The sequence below is a fragment of the Patagioenas fasciata genome, chromosome 8, assembly GCF_037038585.1.
Source record: "Patagioenas fasciata isolate bPatFas1 chromosome 8, bPatFas1.hap1, whole genome shotgun sequence".
Taxonomy (NCBI): domain Eukaryota; kingdom Metazoa; phylum Chordata; class Aves; order Columbiformes; family Columbidae; genus Patagioenas; species Patagioenas fasciata.
The window spans coordinates 38,389,953-38,410,445 of record NC_092527.1 but is presented as its reverse complement, the minus strand read 5'-3'; the positions used below and the strand labels follow the sequence as shown (position 1 = coordinate 38,410,445).

The 20,493-nt window shown below is 43.7% G+C and overlaps 1 protein-coding gene across 1 annotated transcript in view; it reads right to left on the bottom strand.

The window, feature by feature from the left end:
• The window catches only part of HTRA1 (HtrA serine peptidase 1), a 33,437-nt gene extending 12,944 nt beyond the window's left edge, over positions 1 to 20,493 (bottom strand). Inside the window, exons 1-3 of the mRNA XM_065843778.2 lie at positions 19,994 to 20,493; positions 4,437 to 4,536; positions 3,921 to 4,125 (exon numbers count right to left, since the gene is read on the bottom strand). Of these exons, the coding sequence (XP_065699850.1) occupies positions 3,921 to 4,125; positions 4,437 to 4,536; positions 19,994 to 20,435 (747 nt within the window). The 5' untranslated portion in view covers positions 20,436 to 20,493. The remainder of the gene's footprint in view (positions 1 to 3,920; positions 4,126 to 4,436; positions 4,537 to 19,993) is intronic.

The window sequence follows — 20,493 nt, the reverse complement described above, 5'->3', positions numbered from 1 at the left end:
TGAAATACCGCCACAAATTAGAGACCGGTCACAAACCCACTACGGCTGTATCACTGAGATGCCAAATCCTGCCTGGGATACAGAAGCCAGTAACTGGTCACATCGAGGAACCATGGCATGTTTTCCATGACACAGACGCTATTTCAGAGTCACTGATGTGTGTCATGGCTGGTTTTTAAGCATGTATGTATAAATATATATATAAATTCCTCAGTATGAAGCCATTCACTGTTCTCGCCCCTTCTGTACTCGCTGCCAAACCCCAGGGACCTGCTCAGAGAGAATTTCTGCAGTGCACACACTGATTTCCAGGGGTGACCCTTTGTCTCCAGGCAAAGGCCACCTCCACCTTCCCCTATTTTGGTTTTGGACACAGGGCTCTTTTATAACTCTGTCCGCAATTAACCTTGTCCTTGTCCATTAAACCACCCTAAAATTGTCTTCCCGCCTCCTGGTGCTTCCAGTTTGCTGCAGCTGTGCCACACATTCTCATTTAACAAGGTAGTTATTGGTCATAATCAAGCTCTGCCACCTCAAAAAGCACCTGCTCGCTTTGGAAGGTCGTGCAATATGGTTGATGGATTTCAGGCTCACTGCAGTTTCACACATGCAGGATGGATTATTTCCCCAGCCTCTACCTATGCTACCAAAGATCAACTTTTTTGAGGGAAGTTTTATAAATTTTGCATGTTCATATCCAAATTGTCTGCAACTGGGCTCTTTCTTTCTAGTATTGCCATCCCCTCAAAGCTGTTTGCGTTTGGAAGGATAGTTATATTGCATTCGTGTTTACCACTATTTACTCCAAGCTTATTTCCTGCTTTCAACGCTTCAGCAAACTGTTGTGTCTCACTATGACCACAAGAAATACAGTTTATTTCATAAAATGAAAAGAAAAAGAAGCATATTTTAGGGGTGGAAAAACAACTCCAAGATTTCTGTTCCTCGTTGACTGCAGGATGTTTTTCCCTGGAGAAGAATTTAATCAGGGAAACGGTTCATCCTTGCTGGTGCCCAGATTTTACCACCCTCTTTCATTTCCTATTGCACTCAGCAAAGCCAAATTAGCTCTAGTAACGTCTTTGGCCAGATGTTCACACCTTGAAGAAAAACAGCATGCAGGCTGCTGCAAAATCTTAACAGGTTTAGGAAAAACAGCTGACAGACTGAACTCATACTTCAAGCCCAGCTCTGCTCCTAACCACAGAGGCACAGTTTTCATCCTTCAGATCCTGCCTTAACACGCCACATGAACACAGAGGGAAAAAGATTCTGCATCTTTGATGTCACCTTCAAATTATTTATTCGAAAAGGAAGAATTTAACCTCTTACTACAGAAACATCCTTAGGGCTGGATTTCATGCCACATCCAGATTTTCAAAGGGTTATTTGTACCATCACATTGACTTTAGTCATTAAATACCTTTCAACTTCAACAAATTATTACCTCTGGTTTTAAAAAGCTTATGAATCTGAATGATTGCAAGGCAAAAACGAAAGCTCAAACACTGAAATGGAATGGATATATAAAAGTGTCCCATGAAATTTTAGTCTGAAAATCAACTTCTCAGCTGATCACGTTTCCATTTTAACTTTTTGTGAACACTTAAAATTGCATGTTTCTAATTCTTCAAGTGCAAAGCATTGTCTGGTCTACAAACAAAGGTGCCTCAGACCTCACCATGGACTGGGATCTCCCAGGGCCATGTCACTAGATGTGGCTTGAAAACCGCTCTCCCATTCAAGAAAAAACACAAGCAATACGAGAATTTTTCCCCAAGTCTCCTCAAACTTATCCTGAGATGCAACAGTTGGGGGCCAAGGGGGAACAACAGACAAGGTACTGGGTTGTACAACACATAGGACACAAGGGTATATCAGACCCAAATTCATAACCAAATTCTACCTAATTTAAGGCAAGGTGTGAACTTTGATCTGCTACCCAGACGATGCGCTAAGCTGACATTACATGAGGAAGACAGTGGGGACCTGCTTGTCACCTTCTACAAGAGCTTTTAGAGCCTCCAGGCACTGAGAAACTTTCCCAAGTTTCATTAAAACCCACCGTTTTTCTCATAGGCAACTGAATATTACGGGGTCAATCCCTCCCTTCTTCACCCGCAAAAAGTAAAACGCAGCTGACTTGGCTCCAGACAGCTCTAAAACAAAAAGTTTCCTGCCTTGAGGAATTTGCAAATACATATAAATGAATTAAGTTGTGATGCTGATGTGCTGTTTGCAAAACAAGGTCTCAGCCACATTCAACAATTAAACTGATGGAAGAAGAAGAGATGATTATCATTTAATTACACAGTAGTAATTTTTGCCATCTTGCAAGTCATAACTAGAATCGCCAATTCCAGTCCTGTTTGGCAATGATTTCCATCAACTGGTTGCATTCAGGTTTTTTTCCAAGCTTCTTCCAGTCTTCCAGGTTCTCCCTTCCCGCAAGCAGCTCAGCAGGCAAATTTTGGAGCCATTTCTTTAGGGTATCAAATAACACAGAACTCTGTGTCTGCTCTTCCCCTAAGTCCTCAAAATGATCTGTTGCATCAGTTCAATGTCTCATCTCTTTGACTCACCAGCTTCTCTCTTCTCTGAAGCTCCTTCTTACTGCTTCAAGTCCTTTCCTTCTCACCACCAGTTTCTGGTCTACTTTCCCCACCACATTGTGCTTCCAATTTTAAATCACTTTTCCAGCCTCCAGTCCCTGCCATATCCTACTCAGTGTAATGCTGCCAGTTCTCAGTTCTCCCTTACAGCAAATCTGCTTTTGCTTATTTTAATATAAACATGAGAAAATAAGTGATTGCTAAATGTGTAAATAGGTTATCTCAGGAAAACAGAGGGGGAAAAAAAAAACAATATGGCAAAAACCAGTCTTGGTTTTGTTAAGGTTTTCTGCCATGATGCTGTTAAAAAGCTTCTAAATAAGAAAAAATAATGAACTTTTAAATGAGAAAGGTGGCAAGGGAGCAGCAGGAGCACTTCATATCTTGGGTCATCCAAGAGTTCTGTATCAGACGTCTGACTTAGTCATGAACTCTGGCACAAACGCCTTTGACCTCGCTGGGGAATAGGTCTGAACTAAAACAACACTGCGAGATCTACACATTTCTGAGTCATGTGTTTCAAATGAAACGTTCTTGCCTGTTAAACTTGGACGTCATTAACTGTCTAAACAAGAGAAATCAAGATGAGCAGCACTCCAAGCAGTCACATGCGTCTAATTGCACCTACGTTACATGGTATTTTGACACAATATTCCACATCCGCTGCGTGGTTGACGTGTGCAGAACCGCACGACAGCTTTCCTGCTGGTGTAGGAGGCAGAATAACACTGACAGATGTATGTTTGATATGGAAGACGACTGCGGATGGGAAGTTGCATTCCCGTTTGTTCTGAAAACCACTCACAGTGTAAGAGCATCTCTCCAAGCTGGCTTTAATTTGCACGTTCAAGATGCTTCCTAAGACATTTTCCATTTTAGTATCCACATCAGTGTGGTACAGCCCTTTCAGAGGGACAAACTCATCCTCTAAAAGCCACTTGTGACTTCAATATAGGCACGCAAGAAAGATTAATACATCCCTCTAACAACCACAAGGGAACATCCCCACCTCTCCTCAGGGGGTCCATGTGTGTGTAAAACAACCAAACCATGCTATTGTTTTTATTTTGAGGATGCATACAGAAGTGCTATGAACTTGCTTGCACTGGAGTGAGAGGTGATAAAATAAACCACTGCCAACCACAAACTTGGCTTTTATACACGTGCATCCACCCAGCTCAGATACTCTCTGTAACTCAGACCACTAAACTACCAGCCTATCCTTCCAATGTGAAAATTAGCAATAGCTTTTGGAAAGGAGGGTACTAAATTAAGAGGAGTAAAATGTATCTTGCTTCAACGACTCACCTGAGCATCTATTTTAATTAGTGCAATGTCAGCTTTTTCATCAACATCTTTAATTTTAGCTTCATATGTTTCACCGTTCTTCAGCTCCACCTTCACGCGGTTTTTGTTGGTGACGACATGGGCGTTTGTCACTATCAGCCCATCCTCTGAGACAATGAACCCTGAACCACTGGCAACAGGAATCTCCCTCTTTGAGTAAGGAAGTCTAAAAGACACAAGAAATAAAGACTTAGTGCTGCAAAAAGCTGAGAGATCACAAATCACTCCAAATAACACAAGGCCAAAAAGTTTGGTGGTTTTTAACACTTTAGGATATCTGCTGTTAATTAATACTATCAAGAAGATAACGCACATGCATTAGTTTAACGATTTTTTTGTCTCCCAGGACTCTTAAATTATCTTTAATTCTTAAACACAACAAATATTTATCATCTCAAAAAGCTCTTTGCTATTACACAGCATCAATCAATATTTCTGGCACAAAAAACAAATATCAAAAGTGGCCATCTTGTTTACTTGCGATATAATTCAATGTGAACCACAGCAGGAGCTATCTTCTCCACCACATCTGCAATAAAGTTGTATTTGTGCCGCAGGCTGTTAGGATGTTCTTGGCCTGAAATAGAAACAGACAACATGTCATGAGTTCCTCAAGTGACAGGAGAAGGGTCATTGCGAAACACCTGAATTAAAAAAAGCTCCAAGTGGATATCTTTATCTTTCTCCTTCCTTAAAAGCCATCTGCAGCACAACCCTTGGCCCCAGATTTCCCCTCTGGCTCTTTGCACAGAAGAGGCAACATACTTCAGCATTCAGATAAACGGATCCATGAAACCTTCTTGTTTGAAGCACACGCCATCGGGCCACGGGGCAGCAGATCTGCTGTTCCAAGCAGGGCTCTATCCACAGACCCTGCCTCCCCAAAGCCCCGGTTCAGCACGTCCCACCCCAGCAGTTCCCGCGGATGAGGCGCTGGGTCAGGTCAGAATTTGGTCCATGTCTGCACCGCCCCATTCTTCCTTTCAAAGGCATCTTGTACTTAGATGCCTCCAATATTGCTCTCACCTCTTTTCTATTCTGGATGGTCTATTTGGCTTGTACGGTCTTCTCCAAACAAACAGGCTCTGTTCCTCTGCCAAAATACTCCTGCCTAGTGATTCTTGGAGTCTCATGCTGCTGCATTTGTAGAATGCCGAGGATAACAAGGTCCTGACCCCAGTTTAAGCCTCCAGCAGCTGCTGTGGAAGTTTAACTTGGGTACGATGTTTGTGCTGCCTCTCCCACCCATGTCCCCACACAGCCCAAACCACCAGCTTCTGCCCGGCACCTAAATGTGGATGCACATTACATATGCCCTACACAACCATATTCAAGGTATTCTTGCCACTGTGACGGCCTGTGGTCCATCAGCTTCACAGAGGAGTGGATCCCATGTGAGTTACTGAACCACCCTCAAGGCTACAAAATAGATACGCACAGGAGAACAATGGGATCACAAAGCTTCACATTCCTGGGCAGTGCTGCAATACAAAAAGCTCATGGTCACTGGCTATTCAGAGGTCAGTGGGATTTTCAAAAGTAACTAAATACCAAACTCCCATTGTGGCCAACAGAAAACCTGTCTGCACCATCAGATGTCTAAAAACCTCTAGAAAAAACTCACAATTCTGACAGAGCTTCCCCTCCACAGGGGCAAAGCTTTTTTCCAAATTCGAAGCAACCAAGCAATTGAAAAACCCCAAAGAGTTATTTTGTATTTCCCTAGAGGCAAGAAACACCCTCTGTTTTCACTAGTGTTCATTTTATGGAATCATTTTATCTAGTGCATCCATCTCGCATTATAAAGGCACAAGCCAAAACTGCAGTTGACTTTCAGATGAGTATTAATGTGTTGTGCTGCTCCATCCTTGCCATTTGGTTTCTAAATCCATCCAGAGATTAAAGCCGTAAGCAGCTTGCGGATGATGTAAGTGCCTGTGACGGTGTAACAGGACATATTATTTGCAGAATTGTAGAAGGAGACACAGGGCTATGTTATAAAATCATCCCAATACTTGAATGGCCTTATCATTTGAAAATCAGACTGGAAATACATGCATAAAATGCAAATACATGCATTTTAAATACATACAGGAGGCAAAAACCCACGGCAGGAGATTCAGAGGAATTATTTGGGAACATTGCTGGTTTTTATACTAACCAGATACTGTTTTGATTCAGGGGTCAAAGATGGGTTTCAGGTGACTTAGCAATGCCAACTGGCAAACTCTGCCCTCATGAGCTTGGTGGAAGCTCAACCCAAAGACTAACCAACCAATTAAGAACAGGTTTTTTCCCCATTTATACCCTGTGAATGCAATCAGTCATGAACAGCAGCCACAGCACTAACCACGTAATCCGCTATGCAGTTTCAGATCACAGTTGGGAGACGTTAATCTGCTTCATGAAGCAAGAATGTTGGGCAGGAAACCTGTGTCCTCAACCTACTGTTTTCCCCAAAAGCACTCTGTGCTCTGCCTGACATGCACTTAAGCTCTTTTCCTTGGACTTTTATGCCAGAAGGGCATAAGGGGCTTGATGAGTGACAAACATCAATTTATGAAAGGATTTGTGTCCTCTTCATTAGAAATATCCAGTATCAAGTGAACCACATCATTGCTATAACGCTGATAACTACAATGGGAATGTTTTGGAAAACTGAAAGGAGGACAAGAACTGTAGTTTGGAAGTATTCATTCATATTAAATAGGAGCTTTGACAGATTATCAGACTGGATTAACATGATGTTGGGATACAGCGCCACAAGGCACTACTGTATCCATCAATATGCTTTTTGATCCCTGCCTCTAAAACGATTTAATCTCAGTTACAATGTTGTAGACACTCAAAGGTCACATCCTGCCCTTGAAAAAGAGCGCTCCTACGGGTGAGGGAGCTGCTCAGGAAACACAGCTTTTCTTATACCTTTAAACTTCTCTTTTTCTACATTTAGCTATTCAAGAAGAGAAAGGGTGTCTAAGCTGTACATGGTGAGACTACTAATGCTTCATCTCAGTTGCCTTCGCTTTGAGTCGGAGGCTACGGATGCCAAGACCTCAGAAGCGAGGTTATTTTGTGTATAATCCGCCTCTTTGTGCAGTCACAAACTGAGCTGCACTCTTAAAAGGTCAAAATTTCATACTCTGAAAAAGTTAGATAATAAATACTGATTCATGGCACACTGACCTAAAAAGCTTACGACAGCTCGCCACGCCTGCCTATTGCTTATGTATTAGGAATTCTTGCATTGTGTAACGCAAGTTTTGCAACAGATCTTGAAAACCTGCCCACTTAAATAGAAAACATGCCTTTTTAAAGCAAATAAACAGAAGCTAAAGTATCATTCAGATTAATTCATTGATGAACACTAATAAAATAATCATATCAACCAATCTTTAAGACTATGTGACAACATATAATCTGAAGACTATAGTAAATGTATTATGTTGAAAATTTCTTCTAAGAAAAAAGTACCCTGGGGGGGCAAAATGAGACCAAAATGGACATATGTACACGCATACCACATACCCATTATGTACATACTTAATGCTCACCATAGCTAATTGCTCTTTGGGATCGCTGAGCAATGCACATGGGAGCCAAGAGCTGCACTTATCTTTCCTATATGCAACCACCGCTGTGTAAGATCTTATCTGAGATCTGAATCACCAACTGCCAGACAGTAGTTTCCAGTTATCACCAGCCACTGTAGAAGTGAAATTCAGAACTTCTCAGGAGACACTTCCCTATTCTTTCCTACATCATATTTTCCAGTTCAGAGTCTTAGTAGAAAACACAGTTTTAAGAGTGGAATGGGTAGCATGCAACATCCTCCAAGTTTTCAGGTTTAAGGAGCTGGACGCTCTGCAGTGGTTCAGCGGACTGTGCTTGGCCATTAAGCAATGAAAAAGCAATAGCTTAAAGTTTTGATTGATATAATTTTGACTATTTAACCCCCACTGCCTGTGTATCCTCATACTTGCATCTAACCACAGTGTCCATCCTGATTTACAGGTACATAAGCAGATGGGTAACTGTTGAATCCCATACTTAAACTGTTCACCAAAATGTAGTTTTCTCCATTAAAACCAGTTTCTTCAGTAAAACCAGTGTCGAAATAATGCAAATAAAGATTCCCCAGTTTTCTGGCCTCATTATTTTTTTTGACATCCTTCTGGAGCTTTGTTCTTAATAGAGTCTTATTGTGTCTTGATTTTGTGTTTGGAGTTGTAGTTTTTTTGTTGGATGCTTTTTAAACATGGAGGGGTGAGCTTGTCTAAAGCTCCAGTGACTAAAACCTTCAAGCTTTGATCTTTGCAGACTGTCCCTCTTTCTATTTATATGCGGCGACTATTTGTGTTTTGTAATGTTTTTATTGAACTATTGCACAACGACCTAAATGCCCATGAGCATGGTTCAGAAACCTTTATTAATGACATTATGAAGATGATTGTTGTGAATTCAATTAATGATCAAAAACTGGCTAAAAAACCCCAACATAAATAGGTTACAGCATGAAAAACTCCCAAGGCAACTATTTCTCTAAGGACTTCAAAGGTGTGCTGGCTGTCAGCCCTTGAATGAGAAGGAAAATCTCTGCCAATTGGCATTAACAGGGCTGATATCAGTAAACAAAATGCTAGGAGACAAGACAGAATACTAGGGGCATGCAAAAGAGCACACCCAGCTGTAAACAACCAAAATAATCTGTTTTCATTAAGATGAGCCAAAAAAGAGTATAAAGATCTAGGTTCTGATTAGGTCATTGCTCAAAGTGGCATTGATGCTTTAATGCTTACAACTCATCTGTGCTGCTTTTGGTAAGACTTTGAGTTAAACTTATGAGATTTCTATCTCCAAAGCATCCCTTGAGAGGAACTTCTCCCCATCCATTGTGAGAGCTGTGTCTGCTGTTCTGGAAGGTCTTCTCTCAGCATAGATCCACCAGTCATAGGAGTAGCTCTTCACACGAACCTTTAGGCACAGCTCATGCAAAAATGGACCTTTTTCCCAACCAGTTTTCATGTGTTTTCCCCCTTTCAGTCAAGGGGGTTCTGCTCTGAGCCATCACGACCAGTTCAGCTCGCTGCCCGTTCCTGTCTCCTTGCCCATCGCATCCTCAACACTCCCATGTCTCCTTTCCAACCTCTGAAGTCAGAACCAGCACAATTATCTAATTCAATGGGATGACTTTTTAGTCTAGACACAGGGAGGGGAAAAAACGGCACACCCCAGCAAGTGTCTCCCACCCTCACTTTGTGTGGCTACACCAGATACCCTCATGCCCTAAGTCAAAAATCTCAGATTCAGTCTGGAATCAAACCTACGATTTCTTTAAAAACAGCAGGAAAAACTCATTACCATTAAGCTTAAAAAACCCCACAACTTCCCACGAAGCAGTAATCATCCAAGACAGCTGCAACCATCAGTATTTGTAGTTTTTTAACTGTTAAAGAGGATGCTCATATGCAAATTGCAGGGGGGTGGAGCTCCATCTCCAGGGTCATCATTAAAAACACTTCATATTGGACAAGTGCAACGCTCCTGTCCTGCCAGGGGAACCAAATTAAAACACCCTTTGTGTTTGGTTCATGTCTGTACCATCCTCAGCCAGGAGAGCTGTTTTACCCCCACCCCGTGCATCAGACCCTGTGTTACCATCTCAACTGGTGGGGTCCGTGGTCTGTAAACATCAGGCTTGTGCCAGCAGAAGAAAACATTGCTCAGATCCAGGGATCCATGGTTAATTTCTCGTTCCTCGTTAACTCCATAATGATCATAAGTGGTTCTACAAAATCATTGCCCAGTAGCACAGAGTACAAGCAGAGTCACCGCAACCTGAAGTTTGTGAGCTAATTAAATGTATTAAGCCACTCAGGTTGCCAAAAATAGATGATTAATTGCTCCTGTATTCGCTGCTCGCTTAATGTTATATTCAGATACACAATCCCTTGGTGCACATGGGTCTGAAAGAACATCTTGGGTTTGGGTTTCTCTGCAGAACAAAACCAGAAGGGCTCAAACACTCACCAAACCTCTGGGCTGGCAGAATGGGTGACTCCTAACACAAACCACAAGACCATCAAGTTGTACTTGGAGAAGTTCCACCCTCCCAAATAAAACTCCAGCCGCTGGTGTCTGTAGAAACTTCCAATTTGTGTCATATAGGAAAACGTTAAAACCTCTGACGCTACTATGGAAACTAAAACTCCAGCAGAAGTGCTGAGTTCACACTGAAAGCGGTGGTATCAGCGAGGGCTGCTGGAGAGACGCGAGGAAAAAGTGACGTATGGCAATCTGCTGCCACGCTTGCTTTTTTAAATTACATAAAACTGCAAGCCTAAATATTCCACTTCCTATTCAAGGATAAATTGTGTAATGCACCAAAAAAGGCTACTACGCAATGAAAACACTACAAAAATAAGAAACAACATTCCACGTATCATAGACGATTTGCTGAAGAACAACTCTCAGATCAATGGAGGGAATTTTGAAAGGTTTGGACCACAGCACCTTACTAATGAAGCTGCTATAACATCACTTATTCTTTCCCCTCTGTAATCCTAGGAATCTGTTGTACTGTGACATCCCTAAAACTAGAAATATATTCATAGTGCTAAATAATGGAGAAATTCCAAGCATTTTATTCTACCAAATAGTAAACTGTACAAATTCGGTATTCCCTTAAAATAATTCCTGCAGCAAGAATCACTGCAGGATTAAAGTGAGGATTTAAAGTAAAACTGCCTATTGGCATGAATGCAGACTTGAAAAGGGAAAATTAAGTCCATTTTCATCATAATATTTAGATGATCAGTTCTTTCTTGGCAGCTTCTGTCACATGCAGAGATCTTGCAAGCAACAGGCTTTGAAATTTGTACTGAAACCATTAATTTTAGTCATCAATTTTAAACAAACCAAAAAAAAAAGCTGCCAAGCTAAACAAAATAGGGAATCCATACAAAATCTGTAGAACAAAACAGCTCTCAAATTAATGATAACACAAAACATTCAGATCGGAGTGTGTAACATAACGCTTTTGAGTAGGAAAACGAAGGTAAATAAATGGCGCATTTTAATTGATATTCTCAAGAATAAAAGCTGACTTGATTGGCATCCTATTCCCAACTACTGGCCATAAATGATTGCTTACCCTGATCAGAGTTAAAGAGGGTCAGTTAATGAAAATGCAAATGGATGAATAAGCAAAGGTAGATATTGGTAACACATCAATGACCAGGCTGCATGAAGAAAATTGCACATGCAGACTCTTCCGTATATAAGATAACTAAATTGCAAAGCGCACAGTCTTTAGAAAGCTTGGGTCCAACCTCGTTAGTCCAGCTTCTTTCTTAGTATGAAACAAAGCTCTTGGGCATCCAATGATATTCAGGATCTCCTTGCAACTGAAAGAGGTCAGTGGGCAATATCTTTGGGCAACGTGCCTACAGCTTTCTCGTAGCAAGTTCCTATATAACTGCAGATATAAAACTTAACATTTTAGCCACGTAGGAGCTTTTCCTACCACTTGTCTACAAGGCAGGATAAGCAGTAAATTAATCAGATGCAGAGTATCTTCTGCTACAACTAGAATTGCTAGACAGATGTCAAACTGTTGGAACGTTGTGCAGAAGGAGGAACACCCAAGGTTTGTACACCTTGGTCTAAGCTGTGCTACTCAGTCACTGTGCAACTTGTGAAGAGTAATTTAAATCCTCAGCGTCCTACATTTGTATTTAAAATTGGCATAACCTGTATTTTATCTCACAGGAATAGTCTTGGGCTTCAGCAACCCTTGTAGAACCTCACAGGGAGAAAATACTTATCTAAAAACTCACAGAGATGCCAGAAATTCTTCTATAACCGAAGTGCACTGGCTTCCCCTGCAAAAAGTCCATCTCACAAATACAGAAGCGGCGAGCAAAAGCGATGGACTTTCAAGCTGCTGAGGTTAAAAAGCGATTCAGCGTAAGGAGGGAGGGCAGGAATCCAGAGCGGAGCGACAGCTCCATCTCACACAACAGGAAACTGCGATTCCTTCTGTAAACACCAGCGGTGAGGTGGGAAGAGACCCAACTTTTTCAATAAACAGGCAGGCTGGAGCCCTGGGCTGGAGGAACGCGGCCCTGCCAGGAGGAACACGCTGTTCCCGGAGCAGCATTGCCATATTAATACAATACAGAGCCCGGGCTCATCCGAGTTGACAAATTAATTGCAAATAAGCAGACAAAGATGCACAGCTCCGGGTGGCCATGGCCTGCATGGGTACATCGGTCTGTCTGAGGGACGAGAAGGGATGCAGGGGGATGCTCAGACACTACAAAAGTAAAGATGAAGAGCAATTCAGGACAAGGGCAAACAGTGTTGAGCTCAAAAACATTAACAGTAGCCCTGCCTGAACTGGAAACATTAAGAAATATAAGTCAGGTAGTTATAAAAAAGAGTCTGCCTGGTTTCCAGCAGGCAGATGAAAAGAATATTTCAGTCAACAGGTTAAAGCAGATGTGGTATTCTCTTCTCTGCAGAAAGCTGAAAATATAACAGATGAGTCAGGAATAACGTCTCCTCTCCTCTTTTTTCCCAGCCCTGCTCAGTTTACGTCCTTTCCAACTCAGGTCATCACCCGCCTTTAACTCAACTCCCAGCTCTGCATATTGCAGAGAACCAGCAAAACAACCCCAAAACACCTATTAGGTAACAATGACATGGTCATTCCTATATCTTACATGAACCAACAGCTGCTCGAGCTCGAAAATTCCTCTTAACATTATAAAACCATGAGGGTCCCATTTTAAGTACGTGAGAAACTTTCACACTGCATCTTTAGAAGAAAACCCTGCTTAAGAGAGACTTAGTTTCAACTTCCAGGAACCCTGGTATGAAGACACCAGGGAACAAAACCAAGTTCTTGTCTTCATGCTTTCTAAATGTTGGGTTTTTTTCTCTAACAAGAAACCTAAAAAAAGCCTATTAAGATCCAAGGCTAAAAAAAGCCTATTAAGATGCTGCTTCTCTGCAGCTGGAGAAGGCACTGATTGCACCACTCGCTGCATCTCACACATCCATGATGTGCAGAAGGATCAAATCTATAGAAGAAATCTCAAAACAGTAATAAAACACAAACCCCTCCCTATTGGGGCTGCAGAATTGAGCAATAAATAAATACAGCAAACTATATGGCAAAAGACACAGAATACCTACATATCGAACAACGGGATTTCGTACTTGTCTGAAGAATCACTCTGAGAACACCCAGATTTTTAGCGTGGACATCAGAAATCAGCGAGTGTTCGGGAAATGAACCTGGATTATCGCAGAGAGTGCTGCTGACATCCTGTTCAGAGAACTGCAGAGAGGAGGTGGCACTGCCACTGTCACACAGGGCCCTGCGCCACTGCATGGATGGTTCCTCCTTAAAAGAATAGCAGGTTTCTGTTTCGCTCTCTTGCATGCACATCCGTACACTGCTCCTCTATCCAGAATTAACTATTTACATAGTGGCTTTTTGATCTGCATCCCTATTCTGCTTTATTTTAAGGATCGTCTCAATATTTTTCATATTTTATTCATAAGCAGTTTGTGCTTGCCCAGTTTAACTGTCCGATTGCAAATGAAAACAAGTGTAAGCCAAGCTTTACCTTTATAGACAGAGGTCTACGTACAGATCTGCAATACAGAATGGGCAGACATACCAAACAGTGCATCAGTTGTCCTGGAAAAAAGGACTGAATCATCCCTTTACCACCACAAAAGTTGAATATGAGATTCCTGGGGGGTTGTATTTATTTTGGGGGTGCGATAGTGGGAGGGGAGAGGGTTGTTCGGGTTTCTCTTCCTTATTAGTGTTCGGTCCACCCACTTCTTTCCTTCTTCAAAATTACTTTCTGCAGATGCAGATCGACAGATCATTGATGCCATTTGCAGAACGAAGCCAAAACTGCAGTCCGCAAGTTGAAGAAACAGAGTAATGGAAAAGTAATGGAAAACGGAGCAGCAATGCTGGCAAGGGGCAGAAAAATGAGCAGGGACTCAGACAAGCTCAGTTTGCTCTCAGCTCTGTTACTGGCTTTACTGGTTGACCTTGAGCAAAGCTCTTTATCTTCCCCTGCCCCAGATTTGTTATCTGTAAAACAGGGTAATGACATCAGGCTCTGGAAAAGCTTCTCCTAATGCTCTCCTATAGGAACTGCATCAAATTTAAGACCATCGGATAAATTTATGGGTGGTTATCAAATGTAATACGCATTACTTAATCCATCAGTTGTTTGTGACGAAAAATATGCGCAAATCCAATTGCTCTCAGAAACATTAAGTTGTTTTTTAATTTGATGAGCTCCATCTCATCAACATTTGTAGTAAACAAGCCTGTAACGCTGGATATAGGAACTCTTCACTGCGTTCTGTATCTCCCACCTTATCAAGAGCAGGGAAATCGAAAGACTGAGAAGCCTAATAGGATTGGATGGGAAAAAATGGACACAGAGCAGGGTTTGGTTAACACAGAAAAGTTTAGTGTGCCTACAGTGTAGCTATGCTATGACATCCAGCACAGCCCTAGCACGTGAACATTGCTCGCAGAGTCAGCATGCAAAAAAAGCAGAAGCTGGTGATCTACTTACAGGTTACACACGTGTATGCATTCTTTTGCAGTGTGTGTGCACATGCACGCACAATTTAGTCTCCAGAAAAGCTCCTGGCAGAGCACTCACAAGGAATTGCACAACCCAACTGGCTTCCAGCCTCCTGCTTCTTATCAGTGCACCAGGGTATCTGATATTAACCCAGAAACTCAGGAACTACCCTGCCTGGCTGCCCAGTTCATCTCCAGTCACTAAAATACGGCAGCCAAAACCTTCTCAAGTCACTAACCTTTGAAATGAAATAACTAGTCACCTGTCTTACAAGTTTAAGATATTATAAGTCCCTTGTTACCTACAGAGATGAGGTCAACATCTTCAGTTAACATGAGATCAATGCAATATTTTGCAGCCCTTCAACATAGGTGGAGTTGAGACTTATTTTTTTGGTTGTAATCTTCTCTTTGAGGCAGGTGAACCAACTTGGGAATCACAATGACCTGTATGCAGAAGACATGCGGAGTCTTTTTTCTGCATCCTGAACACAGCTTCCAAAATAATATTAGATATTCACTTGGGCACAGTTACAGACACTGTCGGACTTACTGCCAACTCCAGCCAGGCATCCTAGAGGCCCCAGCAACTTATGGGAGAGAGAAATGACTTTATTTACAACAAAAGTTGAGTTCCACAGTACCCCAGCTTCTATTTTGAATGTTGCTTCCTTCACTCCAAGCACACGTAAATTCACATTTGAAAAATATTTTCCAGTTTCTCCTGTTTCTCAGAGGGCAGAGTCTTTCCCTTAACTGCTCAGGATTCGCTGCCTCCATCGCATCCAAACTCTGCTTAATAAGACTCCGACTGCTTACTCATGGCTTTAAGTGTTCCTGTCCAGTCCACAGGTACCTTTAAATTTCAAAGCCACGAAGATGAAAGGATTGAATCTTTCCTTGTTGCAAATCTGTATTTACCAACACGACTCTTTGAAGTCTAAAGACTACAGAATTACTGCTGGCTTCCCGGGACGGAAATCTAGATGCGGAAAGGGGAAAAGGTGAGCTGCTCCAGACAAACCACTTCTTACAGTTCCCTCCTCTCGGAGCTGAACACTTGGCTTTGGAAACGCTTTTTAATCCCACACTTGGGAATTGGTTCTCTTCTGGAAATACGTTGCTATTTATTTCCATTGCCTTCAGCTGCCTCTTCCCTTCCTCCTCCCCTTCTGCTGCTGCTGCAAAAGAGACTGAGGAAAGTCAGATAATGACTTTCAGACCACCAAAACACAGCAAACCGAGGGAGATGAAGGCAGCTAATAAAATGGACAACACTGGAGCGTTTATTTGAGCATCCAGTTCCTTCACTCCGGGTCCTCCCAGGTCATTTTTAATAAACTTGACACGTGCCAAGCAACCTGCAAAGCTCTCCCAGCATTTCTTCAGCAGGCCAACCACCATGTGCCTGCTATTATCTTTCAGCAAACAAGTTGAAAGCCAAGTGCATAACAACAACATCAACTTTTGATAAATATCTGGCTTAGTTTCTGGCATTCCCAGATTTCTCAGCTGAGTTTCTCTCCCTGCCCCGATTATTCACTCAAGGCTCAGCCCATCAGCCCTGCCCGTGCTGCAGGCAAAGGAATTCAGGCAGATCCACCTACTGCTCTTTCCCATCCCCTGCTGCATAGATTTCATTCTTATGCTGCTTTTAAAGGACACAACAGTTAATGACAAATGGTTTATCGACCGCGAAAGTTATTTTCTTCTGCCAGATGAGTACACAGAGTCACTTGGATGCAATTTTGCCTGGTACATTTCAAAACATGAAGTTGGATGCTTTGCCAGAAACTGAGTGATGTATTTTGCCCCCTTCTCCCTGGAACCATGAAATGATAATGCGATGAAAAGAAACAGCAAAACCCCTATCTGTTAGTGATACACGCCTTTCCAGAACAGAGAGTTACCCCTAAACTCACCTCCACCTTCCCCCAAAGAAGCTGTAATGACCTGCTCAACCTAAACCAGAAGAACATGCATCAAACTGCATAAATGACACCATAGGCGAGCACGTCTGTGATAGAGAAGCACAAACTGCCTGTGGCAGATGCCAACAACTGCTGAGGTCACTGGGATACTGCATTAGACATAGGAAGTCTTACAAAAATACAAAACCATAAAAATCTGGTTCAAAAAAGGGGTGGAAGAAAGTTAGGAACTGAGAGCGACCATGAGGAACTTTCTTCTTACTCTGGGTAAGGGTGAAATCCGGGTTCATTTGTGTGTTACAATGTGAAGAGCACAACATGCAGAAAAGGGCACTGTCCTGCAGCATCAGCTGGGAGAAGCAGGGGAAGGAAAACTGGTTGAAGTTGTGTGTTGAACATCCCAAGCCTTCCTCCCTTGGTCAGTAGGAGAGATTTAACTGACCCAAAAACATATTTGCGGAAGAAAAAGAAAACATCCTCCTAGCACAACGAACCTTAGAACACTGAGGTCTCATTGCCCTGATCTTGCTCCTGGCCGTGGGATCATTTTTACGTGGTCATGGTTCATGTTTAGAAGACTGTCACCTTCTTTGTGTGGCCTTTGTGTGTTCATCAGGACCAACACACGCACCAAGCATCTTCCAGCACGTGCTTCGCAGGCCTGAACGTCCTCTGCCAGCATCGCTCGTGTGCTTTGTGCAAAGTGAAGATTTCTTTTGCAAAAGCTGCAGCTCAGCTGTCCTGGTCCACAAACAACTGGCTGGTGCTGTGAGAGCTCACCCATCAGCAGTTTTGGTATGAAAACCAGGGCTGGTTATGCTGCTCATGGCCATGCTAAGGGATGCGACAGCAGCGAAGGGCACACAGCCCCAGATGGGGACACAGCACTGAGGAAAGGGGTTGAGAAGCCACCACACAGCACGTCACCCTGCTGTCACCTGCCTGTGACAGAGCTGAGCCCAGGCAGGGTGATCTCCAGCCCTGCTCCCATCCCACACACTCACTGCACCAATTTAAACTGATGTATTCCCTGGCTAAATCCACAGCTGGGCTTTTCCCCCTCGCTGCTCCTGGGGTTTCTCCAGATAGTCCCTGTTTTGTCCATGCCTAGAATAAGCTCTGAGGCTTGTGACATTTTTCTTGAGCTTTTTAAGACTCAGGATTCCCATTTTGCATGGGAAAACATCCCCCTTGTGCACACAGACCCAGAGTGACCTTCCCCTGCCTCTCCTGCATCCTCTTATAAACACGCCCAGTATTTGAACAAATGTACTGAGAATCACGGAAGAACAAAAGCAGGACCAGGAGTGGACTGTACTGGATGGAAATTGAATTTAAAAAAAAAAGTTTTACTTTTTTTTATGCAATGTACACCATATTCTATTCGACTAACTACTAAAGCGATGTGAAACTTCAAAACAACAACAAAAAACGTTTTCCAAAAGCTTTCTCTCCATCCCCATTCCCTCATTTCCCTGGGCCATTGCACTGCATTCACCAAATTATTTATATACGTATGTTACTAGGAAAGTAAAAAACATTTTACGAAAGATGACGCCACCTCTAGGTAGGAAAAGCACTCCTGGAAATGAACTTAGAATAAAATCAAAACTTAACAACACTAAGGAGTCACATATTAGGAAACGGCTTTTCAAAACAATGGTTCGATTTGGCTCCAGGCAGCAGCACTTTACAGCCTGCTCTCCATTTCTCTTTTTTTATTTTAGGTTCTTTACATATGACAAAAGCTTTGCTTGCAGCAATGGCTGCTCTGGGCCAGGGTTAAACATGTGCTACTGGTCAGCTTCTCTAGCACCTTCCTTTTGTCCTTAGTGATAGAGAAGATAAGCTCGCTCCAACCAGAAATGCAACAGGGCAAAATGATTGTCTGGACTGGACGTGTCTCCTGCAGCAGTTTTCCTATACAAGGTCTACATGTGGCCTATGCATTTTCTATACAACTTACTGGAAGTAGGTATTACCCTCCAGCTCAAACACAGCCCGAATTCTGCAAACGTCCAGCAGAAAAGCCTGAGAAAACAATATTGGTTTCATGAATTGAGAACAAAAATCACAAGGAATTATATTGTACTGGAGATCAGGAAACCGTGGTGTGAAAGCTTCAATTGTCTCCAGTGTCAGTAAATGCCAGACACGTTGCACAGAGCACAACGCAGCTTTGAAACCAAGGGGAAAAACCAGGGTACAAAAAATGGATTGTATTGATACCAAAACTGTTCTGTAAAGCAGGCTCAGTATATTTTGCCCAAGCTGAACATATAGTCACTATACCTCAAAACATTCACCTGGCTAAATCTAGAAAAATATTTGTTTTTAAAGAAAGAAGTGCAGAAATGGTACAACCTATAACACACGAATCAGCCTTCAGTGAAACAACTTCACTGAAAGGTGACTACCACTTCCGAAATAAAAGCTTAATTAATGCTCATTTTTATGTATTCCCTGTTAAACGTGCCCAATGGCTTAGAAGGAATACACAGCCTTAGCCTAAAAGCTTTAAGCCAGCCTGCATTAGGGGTTGCACCTTGTAAAGATCCCACGTTTATTATCGCCAGCGCAGTTTTGCGCTGCTGGGTCACATCCTGCACTGTTCAGTCCAGCAACTCCATCTGCAGAGCCACAGTTTCATAACCCAGCAACGTGTCTTCATACGGTTTACAAAATAATTAGCATCCGTCCGGCAGCTCTAAGTTCTCAAATTACATCCGATTCAACTAAAATAGATACTAAATAATAATAATGCTGAGGGAAAAACACCTGTTACTTCTCAACGGCCATTCCCATCCTCCAAAAGAAACCACAACAAAACCAAAACACGCTAAAGCCAGCTTAACACGCTGTTTAGTTGCAAGCATCCCCTTCTCCAGGAAACCTATTATTAATAATTACAGTGCATCTGCTAAAAGCCGCGGACGCCGCATTCACTCGCTGCCATCAGATTTTAGCAGTTTCTACATTCTTGGCTTTATTTCCCAAGGCATTTCTTTGTGACAAAGCGTCTGGACGGGGAATGCGCTCAAGTTATTCCTCCAAACTTTTTTGGAGCCACACAGTCGGATTCAGGTCCTCATCCGTACTGGCTTATGGGGTTTTTCAACCGGCTTCCCCCAATTTTGAGCCCCGCATCACTTCTCTTTGAGCGTGGGGGTGGAGGAAGGAGCTGTTTAGTTTTAAAGCTGGAAATGGGGTTCTTTTTGCCCCTGGCGCTTGGCAGACGAAGACAAACACTGCATTCTTGCTCTAGTTTCTCACTGAACTTGAATACCGCACTTGAGCCCAGGCCAGCCCTTCCCTTCGCTCCTGTCCCCGCGATGCCAGACACCAGCCGGGACAGCACGGAGCCGGGACCACCCGCCCCTCTCTCCCAGGAGGAAACAGACACCAACGGGACCAAACCTCAGCACCTGCGAGGTCCCTGCTCCGCAACACCCACCCCGGCCCCCCGCCCTTACCCTGCCCGCAGGCTCCGCGCTGGATGGCGATGACGGGCGGCTGGCGGAGCCGCTCGGCGCGGCGGCTGGCGGCCCGCAGCTGGCAGGGGCTGGCGTAGCTGAGCCCGTCGCTGCCGCACACGGCTTCGCTGCTGGAGCACACGCAGCGCCCCACGGCCGCCCGCTTGCGCACGGTGGCCGAGGCCGGGACGCCGCCGGGGGGCACGACGCACTGGAGCCCCTCACCGCACACCGGCCCGCCCTCGCCGCCGCACGGCTCGCCCTCCTCCGCCCCGCAGACACGGCAGCAGCCGCAGGCGTCCAGCACGGGCCCGCCGGGGCAGGAGGAGGGCAGAGACGGGCAGCGCGACCGCTCGCAGCGCTCCGGGCAGACAGGCGGCGGAGCGGCGGTGGCGGCGGGGAGAAGCGCGGCCAGCAGCAGGCTCCAGCCCCACAGTGGCATCGCGGCGGCGGGGAGCGGCGTGGAGCTGCGGGGAGCGGCGTTGCACGATGAGCGCAGC